This window comes from Protobothrops mucrosquamatus, unplaced genomic scaffold (genome assembly GCF_001527695.2).
Source record: "Protobothrops mucrosquamatus isolate PMUCROS unplaced genomic scaffold, P.Mucros_1.0 scaffold_194, whole genome shotgun sequence".
NCBI classification, from domain to species: domain Eukaryota; kingdom Metazoa; phylum Chordata; class Lepidosauria; order Squamata; family Viperidae; genus Protobothrops; species Protobothrops mucrosquamatus.
In genome coordinates, this window is record NW_015386270.1 from 246,077 (window position 1) to 256,530 (window position 10,454).

Below are 10,454 nucleotides of genomic sequence, written 5' to 3' on the forward strand. Positions count from 1 at the left end.
AATGGTTCAGAGCATTAGCATGACAGATTCTGAACCCCGGGCTACTCCCAGGGAGTTATTCTTATACAGACGGCCACCCACGCCTTACATGTGGGGTGACTCTTATCTACCTTTGACACACTAAAACGGAGAAGTTCATGTCTAGAGACCACACAGAAGAAAAGAAGAAGTTCATACAGAAGGCTTATCTTGCCTCACCACCCTGGCGGGTAATATCTTACACCATCTGTGACTTTCAGTTGTCACTTCTTGTAAAAGGTTGTTTCTATAGAATTGGCACAGGTTAAATGGATTTTAAACATAATTAAGCTCAATTAAGCACAATACAATACTAACATACAATATTCCCCTTATTGATATAACAAAACATCTTAAAGCATTTTCTTATGACCTTTCTCATCTACCTCAGTAGGACTATTGAGGACGGTGAAAAACCAGCTCTATCTCCTTCTAAGCCTCTAGCTAGTCTTGCAATTACCACTGATTTGTATTTTAGAAAAACGCCTTCCTTCTTTCCCTACAATTGGTCAAATAAGGCACATAAGAACTGCCAGGAGCCAAAGAATGGCTCAAAAGCAGGAATGAGAAATACCGTACTTAAGGCAACTGTGTTTGTTGGTGTATTCATCTGGAATATTTATATTCCACCTTTCATCCATCCTGAATCTCAGGATGACATACATGGGGGATTTCCAAGCAGACTCCTATCTGGGCACTGACCAAATTTGCTAAGCTTCAGCAGCGGGGCTGTTTCATCTGACCATACTCTTCCATGCCTTTTTCAGTAACTCAAGTGCCTCTTCCTAACCATGGTGCATTAATTTTCTTTTCGGTATTAACCATTATGTACTCAGCTGTATATTATCTAGATCAGAGGTGGGAAACTTTTATGGCCCATTGTGGAACTTAGCCTGTTTAGTTGTGCATTGAACAACAATCCCACCATGCCAAAGACTAATTTAATAACCAATTTAAACCTTCTGCAAACACAGAAGACAGAAAAATTATATGGACTTCTCCTTATACCGTATCATTATTTCAAAATAAACAAACAAACAAGCAGAAGAATGAATATCAAGTTATTGACGAACTTTTATCGAAATAAATGTGCAGACGGTTAGTTTAAAGTGGAAACAGGCTTTCTTGGAAGCAGGAAGAAGCCGATGGATTTTCTGCAACTAGAGGCACAGAATCTTCTGCTCTTCAGTGCAGGAATAAATTTCTCCATATTCAAAATCAAAGCTTTTTGTAGCTGCCCTCTACAGACGTGCAACCAACAACACACATTGCCCACCCCAGAAGCTGTACTGGCTGGGGATGGTAGGTGTTGTAATCTCAACACATTTACAGGATACCAGGATGTTTTTTGTTTTTTTGGGAGACTCCGGAAGGGGGTGAAGAATTCAGTGCAGAATTCCTTTTCTTCCCCCGCCCCCAATAATGCTGGGACTTCTTCCTCTTAGGTTTAAAGAGGCAAGCAGCCGTAGCCATTGTCCAGGAACTGAAGAAAGTTGCGTTTTCCAGGCCTGGCCCTACCCAGTGGATCAACAACGTACACAGAAGAAGTTCTCTTCTAGGCAAGTAGAATAGAATTGCCTTTTTTTTTCTTTCCAGAAAGCACCTCCCCTGTTTTGAGTGTGCTGGCAGTGATGACGGAAGATTGTGGTGTCTTTGATTTCCATTTCTTAAATTTAATTCAATTGTGCAGGTTCGAGGCTGGAGGAGAACCCTTTCAGTGATATGGAGATGTCCTACATCAAGCAAGGAGAAGAAGCTATCCAGAAGTCTCTGAATATTCTTGGCGAAAAAAGCGGCTGGAAAACGGAGGCAGTGATGGTACGCGTTAACAGTTCTCCAAGAGGAGACTATTAAGAGATAGTGACAAATTTTAGGTTGCTGTAAAGTAGAAATGTTGAAATGGAGTAAGAAATGGCTGGTCGTAGCATTATGAGCAGCAATAGAAATCTGTTAAGTACAACTTAATTAGGTCTCTCAGCTGAGCCAGAGGAACTTCAAGGATGACTCTGCGTACAGCCTATGACAGTAGTACAGCTAGAGGTGTCTCAGAATGTCGGCGTATCCCATGAATACCTACCAATTAAATTGTTTATTCCTACAGGGCAATGGTGACAAAGTCTTGAGCAAAGTGTTGCCTGACGTAGGGAAAGTTTTCCAGCTTGAAGTAGTAGTTGATCAACCCCTGGATTGCGTCTATGATGAGTTAGTGGAAAAGATGGAGCAGATGGGAGACTGGAATCCGAACATTAAAGAAATCAAGGTAAGGCTTCTGCTGTTTGTTGTTGTTGTTAATTGCGAAGTCGTGTCCGACCCATCGCGACCCCATGGACAACGTTCCTCCAGGTCTTCCTGTCCTCTACCATCTTCTGGAGTCCATTTAAGCTCACGCCTACTGCTTCAGGGACTCCATCTAGCCACCTCATTCTCTGTTGTCCCCTTCTTCTATTGCCCTCAATCTTCCCCAGCATTAGGCTCTTCTCCAGGGAGTCCTTCTTTCTCATTAGGTGGCCAAAGTATTTGAGTTTCAACTTCAGGATCTGGCCTTCTAAAGAGCAGTCGAGGTTGATCTCTTCTAGGACTGACCGGTTTGAACGCCTTGCAGTCCAAGGGACTCGCAGGAGTCTTCTCCAGCACCATAGTTCAAAGGCCTCAATTCTTTGTCGCTCAGCCTTTCTTATGGTCCAACTTTCAGAGACCCTTTTTGGAAAGGAGGAAAAATTGCAAGGATTATTAAGCACGTGTCCCTTTCAAAATGTTTAGAAGCAAAACTATTCTTTAGTTTTCAGAGAGAATAGCAATAAAGTAAAATGATACCCAGAGTTAAATTGCTGGAAAATATTCAGTGGGGATTGGGAGATTCCGTTCCCCAAATGTTGAATCATAATTCTGGGCATCTTTCATTCTTGACCACAGGCGCTTGGATTGTAGTGGCAGGAGACTGTAGTTCAGCAACATCTGGAGAATCTCAAGTTCAAAACCCTGATGTACAATAAGTTCTACTTCTAACATGAGCAAGGGAAAGTGCAAAAATAAAATTTGCCAACAGCTAGGGGTTGAGCTGAACATTAGTTACTCTACCACTCTTTCGATGTGTTCTATCTCTCACTATTTTGTGGGAAAGGTTCCTCCAATATTTTGATTGTGTGTAGTCAGAGATGCCCCAGCTTCTGAGATAGTTTTGGGGCACGTAAACAAACAGCTCCCAAATGTAGGCAAGAGGAGAAACTTGCTTGTAGTATCTCCTTCTCTACAGATGAAAGCATACATTTATTGCCTCTTCCGTGACGTTGACCCTTTCACCTGTTACCCAAAGCTGAAGTCATTCTACATTTTTGAAAGGCACCATTTTTCTTTCTCCATAAAAAATTTGCTTTGTCTTTTTAATGGTCCGTTGCACAATCAGCCAGATGTTCAGATTAGATTCGGCATTTTTATCCACCTACTAAGTCCTTCCCAAGGACCTGGGATAGGCAAATGTAATGTTGTTGTTGCTGTTATTAAAATGGCCATCTTTTCATAGATTCTCCAGAAGATTGGCAAAGATACCGTGATCACTCACGAGACCTCAGCGGCAATTCCTGGCAACGTGATTGGTCCACGAGACTTTGTCAGCGTCCGGTGTTCCAAACGGCGTGGCTCTACATGCCTCTTAGCGGGCATGTCAACCACCTACACCGCCATGCCAGAACAAAAAGGAGTTATCAGGTACCCCTTGCCTTTACTTAAACTACATAGTTCAGGACCAACTCTAGGTCCTTGTATCAGAATCCTCCTTAGCAATCCTGAAAAAATACAGGAGTTGTAACCCAAGACTAGAGAGCATCAGGGTAAGAAAGGCCACCCTATTACTAAGACTCAAACTTAGTAACAATATGGCTACTAATGAGACGACATCTCACGTCTTCTCTTCAGCTGATGTGCTGAAATATGCTGACATGTTGAAGGTGTCAATGGAAGGAGAGGTGATGTGGTAGATTTCAGTAAAATGGCAGTTTTCCAGGAGGGAGGGAGAACTTTCAAAGGAGGGGGCGGGAGCCAAAGCAAGAGGCAACACAGACCAGAGCTGGATCAAATATGGAGGAAGACAGTTAGAATAGCCACTCCCTAGAATCTCCCTGGGTATAATCCGTTAGGATGGGAGTAGTAAGAGTTTAGTCTGGCAAGATTCTGTCTGTTGAGTGTAAGCAAACAAAGAATTGAACTTTGGCCGGGTTATTCCTTGTCGTTCTTGGGTAACTTGTTTTCTTTCTTTTCTGCAGAGCGGAAAATGGTCCCACATGCATGGTTCTTCATCCAGTTCTGGGAAATCCCTCACAAACCAAGTTAACCTGGCTTCTCAGCATTGATTTAAAGGTAAAGATATAGGACAAACCAGGTTGAATCGTGGTGACCCATTACTTTTACAAAAACACTTCCATGCCATCTTACAATGGCTTGTGGTGTTACAGCAGTGCACAGCTTAAATGGGGATATTTGTATTGTCTAAAAGAAAGTTAATCCTGAACTGATGGTAGTTCCCTCTCCCCCCCCCATCATCATTAAAAGGAATAAGGAAGATTATATATAAAGCCCTCTATCTGCAACTGTCCCATTTTAAAATGAGTTACTGGGAATAGGAGGAGACGAGTCTTCCTTTTGTGTAAATATTATACTTTTGATTTTTTTAAAAAAATAAAAATTCTCCCCTCGGGAAAAAAAAAGTGCCAAAAGTTTGTTCTTATTTGCAACTGTGAACAATGTCAACATCTCAACTAACAAGAGAATCACAAAGTACAAAGATATATGGATTCACAATTTGATTAAATATCTACATGGAGAATTGGATAAGAAATAAACTCCCCTTCTGTTTTCATAGCTGAAACTTATCAGTACAGGTAGTCCTCGACTTACGACCACGATGGAGCCCCAAATTTCTGTTGTTAAGTGAAACATTTGTTAAGTGAGTTTTGGTCCCTTTTACCTTTCTTGCCTCAGTTGTGAAGTGAATCGCTGCAATTGATAAGTTAGTAACCTGGTTGAGTGAACCTGGCTTCCCCATTGACTTTGCTTGTCAAGAAGGGTGCAAAAGGGAATCACGTGACTTTGGGACACCACAACGGTCGTAAGTACGAACCAGCTGCCAAGCATCTGAATTTTGATCACGTGATCATGGGACGCTGCAGAGATCGTAACTGTGAAAGATAGTCATAAATCATATTTTTCAGTGCCGTTGTAACTTTGAACGGTGACTAAACGAATTGTTGTTAAGTCGATGACAACTTTCAGGCCAGAAACATAAAAGTCCTTAATGCAGGCTTAATAAAGTTACTAAATTTATAGGTTCAGTCCCCAAATTGTAGCTCTACAGAAGCTGTTGAACTACTAAGTTTCTTTTTCTTGACATGGAGCTTGAGTCTGCTTCTAACTGCATAGCAACCTGGTTTAACATTCCCCCCCTTTTTTTTTTAATTCCAGGGATGGCTTCCAAAGACACTGATCAACCAAGTTCTTTCTCAAACCCAGATGGATTTTGCTAACCACCTCCGGAATCGTTTGACCAAATCTACATCTGCGCAAGCCCTCCGATACTAAAATTTCCCCTCCTGTCAATTTTTCCTGGATGATGGTCTGACTTCAGCCCAGTAACGAATCACTGACTGAAGACTGTATCCCAGAGAATTGATGAGCACCACTCTTGAACTTTACTCCTCTCTCCTGTTAAGAGGCAAACTTCTCTCCTTTATGTTGCATCCTTATGTTTCAGAGCCTTTCCTTAGAAAGAGGTGCACAAAGTTTGTGTTCAGGGCTCTGGCAGAATAAGATACCCGCCTCAGGTAGCAGGCACTGAAGGTGATACCAAGTGATATCAATGGTGGCACTTTGCTGGGACTCAAAAGGCTAGCTATTGCTTGATGGGCAAGGTGTTGCATCTTCTAAATTCTGAAATACATAAGGCAAGGTAAACTGTACTGAGAAGGCTGCCTGAGTCTAAGTCAGGGGTATCAAACTCGCAACGTCACGTGATGTGTCGCAATGTGTCGCAACTTTTTCCCCATTGCCGGCAATGGAGTGGGCATGGTTTCGGCATGACGCATCCTGCCTGTGTTTGACACCCCTGGCTAAGTTTGACACCTCTGGCTAAGTGATAGGCTACAGTAGGACACAACTAGAGTTTAAGACTAAGAGAGGAAAGAGCCAGCATTTTTGATGAACAGATTACTGTTCCACCTGGATCATACTGCACGGGTTCTCTATACCGAGTTTAGTATGCAGTGTGCTTGGAATGGGTTAATCTATCTTGGCTACTTATCGATAACATGCCAGGTTTGATCTGTAACCTCTTCATTTTAAGCAACTGACAGGAACCAAGAGATGAGAAAGAGCTTTGCAGGATTTGGAGAATTATGCCAATAAGTAACTAGGCAGACAGTCTGACTTGCAGTAAGGCTGTTCCAAAATAGGAAAAAGTATCATGTCCAGAGTGATGCCTTAGTTAAAAGATGCTGGCCATCACCTTCTCTAAATACCTTGACTCATCCCAGCTTGGCAGCTGGGGTTTGTATCCAAGCAGCCATTTTTACAACCCCCCCCCCCCAAGCTGCTACAGAGGCAGCTATCATATCCTTCCCCATCATTTGCAACCTATTTCCATGCCAGGATATTACTACCAATGGAAGGTTCCGACAGGTGCCCAACCTGTCTCTTTTTTCTATTTTTGACTACTATGGAATGGCTCCTAAATCTAGGACAAGGTAAAGATTAATTCAAGGGTCACTAGTTCCTATGATACACTTAAGTGGAGTTAATTAAATTCTGCAATATATTGGCTTTATTTAAGCTGACTTTAAATCTAACTCCATTAGTTGATCTGGTCAACTAATGTTCTTTTGATATTTTCACAGAACATTAAGTCTTCATGGATTCAGTTTAAGTGTACCGTGGGAACAGAAACTATGCATAGTATTAAATTATGGTCACTGCCTAATTATTGTTGGAGAGTAGATCCCTCTCATCCCTTCCATCTTCTGCCTGATTTGTTTGCTGCCCTTTGAAAGGCCAAGAAACCAATCAGTTATTGTTTTCCAGCTCTTCCTATTTTCTTCTTTGAAGATGGATAAAATGGGAAGTTCCAAAGATTAGCATGAAGATAATTCACCCGTCCTTGGCAAGTAAGATAGACCAGTATTTTTTAAAATTTGGCAACTTTAGGTTATGTGGACTTCGACTCCCAGAATTTGTCAGCCAGCATGGAGTTTGAAAAAACACTGGAATAGATGCACACTGTTGCTAACTCTTGATGCCAATTCTGTCCTAGGTTTTTCAAACATGCTACTCAATTTTGTCTGAACTTTAGTCTAAAGGGAAGGGTGAAAAGTTACTCGTTTCCCCCCCCCCCCCAGATCAACCAAAACTGGCAGATAGTCCTTGTCTGATAACGTCACTAAACATCAGAGCTGATGGTAGCTTAAGTTTTAAAAGCCACGTAACAATTATGCCCTCCAAAATTTCACAATAGAAAACAGAGCCAGTTTCAAGGATTTGCAACACTGCTGTTTACTTGCTACGGAACTCCGCTTATTCTGCCCTTGTTATGTACTGCAGAAGCTTAAGTCTCTGCTTGCAATGAATCTGAAAAAAAAAAGTCTGTTCTGCACTATTTTAATAAGAGGATTTTGCTTGGGGGTTTTTGGGCAGAGGGGGTGTTATTAGAAAACCATAATTGTGCTATCGTTTATTACCAACCATTCCAAATCTAATTCAGCATCTGTAGCAGACCAAATAATGACTTTATTCTAATTCCCTCCATTATGATGCCCCTCCCCCCCACCAAATTATCACCAATGGGAAATCTGTCCCCATTAACAAACATTTACATCAGAGATTGGTCTTTACTCACCTTGTTGGACAGAAGAAAAGGATAAATGCTAGTTAAGTTGTTAAAAACCTGTGTTTGAAGTGTTCAGAAGGAGTGTCTCATGTCACTTCATTTACCTCAGGAGTCACTAGCAAGGTTAATTCAAACCAGGAAGACTTTCCCACAGCCATCTACAAAATCCAGTCTGTCAATATTTATTTTCCCTCCCTCTCGTTTGCAAAAGGCGTTTTATTTAATTATTTATTCTAGTTAAGATTTGTGAAATGTTTTCCGATTCATAGTTTCCATCACTTCAACCAACCAACCAACCTACTCTGAGATGTGTGGAGAATCTGGCGTACTAACACACAGTTCCAGGTAGTCCTCGACTTACGACCGCAATTGAGCCCAAAATTTCTGTTCCTAAGTGAGACATTTGTTAAGGGCGCTTTGCCCCATTTTACAACCGTTTTTGCCACAGTTGTTAAGTGGATCGTTGCAGTTGTTAAGTTAGTAACACGACTGTTAAGTGAATCTGGCTTCCTCATTGACTTTGCTTGTCAGAAGGTCGCAAAAGGGGATCACGTGACCCCGGGACTCTGCAACCGTCAGAAGTACGAGTCAGTTGCCAAGTGTCTGAATTCTGATGATGTGACCACGGGGATGCCGCAACAGTCACGAGTCACTTTTTTCAGCGCTGTAACTTTAAACGGTCACTGAATGAACTGTTGTTAAGTTGTGGACCACCTGTATGCATTTTAACATACATGAAAAAGTACTTTCTTGTGATCTGAGCAATGCAAAGGTATAGCTACAAATCAAATTAGTGCTTTAGATCTAACAAAGCAGCAGCTCTGTGGTTATAATTTCGTGAATTTACGCTGTATGAATAAAAAAATAAAAAAATTAAAATAAAGCATGTTGTGGTGTGCTTTGTTCAAAGGAGCACTATCTATAAGGGCCGTTATTGTCATTTCCAAACCACAAACAGGGGCAATTAAAAGATTAATTCAACCCCTGTTGCTAGCTGCCAGGTTTGTTCTTGCAAAACATAGGAAAACTAAAATACATATTTGGGTAAATATGCCCTCAATTTCAAGCGTAGGAAACTGCTTTGGTTGAAAAATTTAACCCAATTAAAGGACTTTAAAAACCCTACCAAGAAAAACAATCAAAACTGTGCACAATTTATTAGCTAAATTAGCAATATTTTCCCCCTCCTCCAAATGACCTTTCTCTATGGGTGAATGCACAGTCCCATACTTTACTTTTTTTTCAATCTATTTGCTTTTAACTTAGTAGTTTTTTGTTTTGTTTCTTTACTAAAACTGAAACTAAAAATTACCAATGCACTGTGATATAAAAAAATGTGCAGTAATAAACATATCAGGGTTTGTCCCATCAAGACATCGTTGTCTTACATACATACGTGCAAAATAGAGCTGGAAGGGACCTTGGAGATCTTCTAGGAGACCCTATACCATTCCAGACAAGTGGCTGTCTAGTCTCTTTTTAAAAGCCTCTGGTGATGGAGCACCCACAACTTCTGAAGGCAAGCTGTTCCACTGGTTAATTGTCCTCACTGTTAGGAAGTTTCTCCTTAATTCCAGATTGCTTCTCTCCTTGATTAGTTTCCATCTATTGTTTCTTGTCCTGCCTTCTGGTGCTTCAGAAAATAAGTTGACCCCCCTCTTCTTTGTGCCAGCCCCTCAAATATTGGAATACTGCTATAAAGTCATCTGTAGTCCTTCTTTTCTCTTTATGGGAAACAGACTAAATTGATCATTCCTTAACTTCTCTGTTATTTAGTTTTCGTGCCTACTTTTTCCCCTTAATGCATTTCAAAGACAGAGGTGAAAATACTGCATCCAGTTTTGGTCACCACGATGTAAAAAAGATGTTGAGACTCTAGAAAGAGTACAGAGAAGAGCAACAAAGATGATTAGGGGACTGGAGGCTAAAGCATATAAGGAAAGGCTGCTGGAATTGGGTATGTCTAGTTTAACGAAGAGAAGGACGAGGGGGGACATGATAGCAGGGGTCCAATATCTCAGGGGCTGCCACAAAGAAGAGGTAGTCAAGCTATTCTCCAAAGCACCTGAAGCAGGACAAGAAGCAACGGATGGAAACTAATCAAGGAGAGAAGCAATCTAGAACTAAGGAGAAACTTCTTGACAGTTAAAACAATTAACCAATAGAACAACCTGCCTCCAGAAGTGGTGAATGCTCCAACACTGGAAGTTTTTAAGAAGAGACTGGACAGCCATTTGTCTGAAATGGTATAGGGTTTCCTGCCTGAGCAGGGGGTTGGACTAGATGACCTCCAAGGTCCTTTCTAACTTTATTATTATTATTATTATTATTATTATTATTATTATTATTATTATTATTATTATTATTATTATTATTATTATTATTATTATTAGATAACAGCAGAGTTTGCATCTTTCTGTTATCAACCTCAGTGCAGGATATCCCTAGATCTTGACCTGGAAAAGGTCAATTTTACCTTTTTTGGGGGGGCGGGGGAGAAAGCTCCATTTTCTCTTAGGAGTCATTTTGGAAAGAAGAATATTTTCTGCTTATCTTGAAGAAACTCTTT

At 40.9% G+C, this 10,454-nt stretch overlaps 1 protein-coding gene across 1 annotated transcript in view; it reads left to right on the forward strand.

Annotated features, from left to right (window-relative positions):
• The window catches only part of STAR (steroidogenic acute regulatory protein), a 6,902-nt gene extending 1,313 nt beyond the window's left edge, over positions 1–5,589 (forward strand). The window contains exons 2-7 of the mRNA XM_015824685.2: positions 1,464–1,577; positions 1,709–1,836; positions 2,120–2,278; positions 3,539–3,723; positions 4,278–4,371; positions 5,473–5,589. Of these exons, the coding sequence (XP_015680171.1) occupies positions 1,464–1,577; positions 1,709–1,836; positions 2,120–2,278; positions 3,539–3,723; positions 4,278–4,371; positions 5,473–5,589 (797 nt within the window). The remainder of the gene's footprint in view (positions 1–1,463; positions 1,578–1,708; positions 1,837–2,119; positions 2,279–3,538; positions 3,724–4,277; positions 4,372–5,472) is intronic.
• Positions 5,590–10,454: the final 4,865 nt, after the last annotated feature.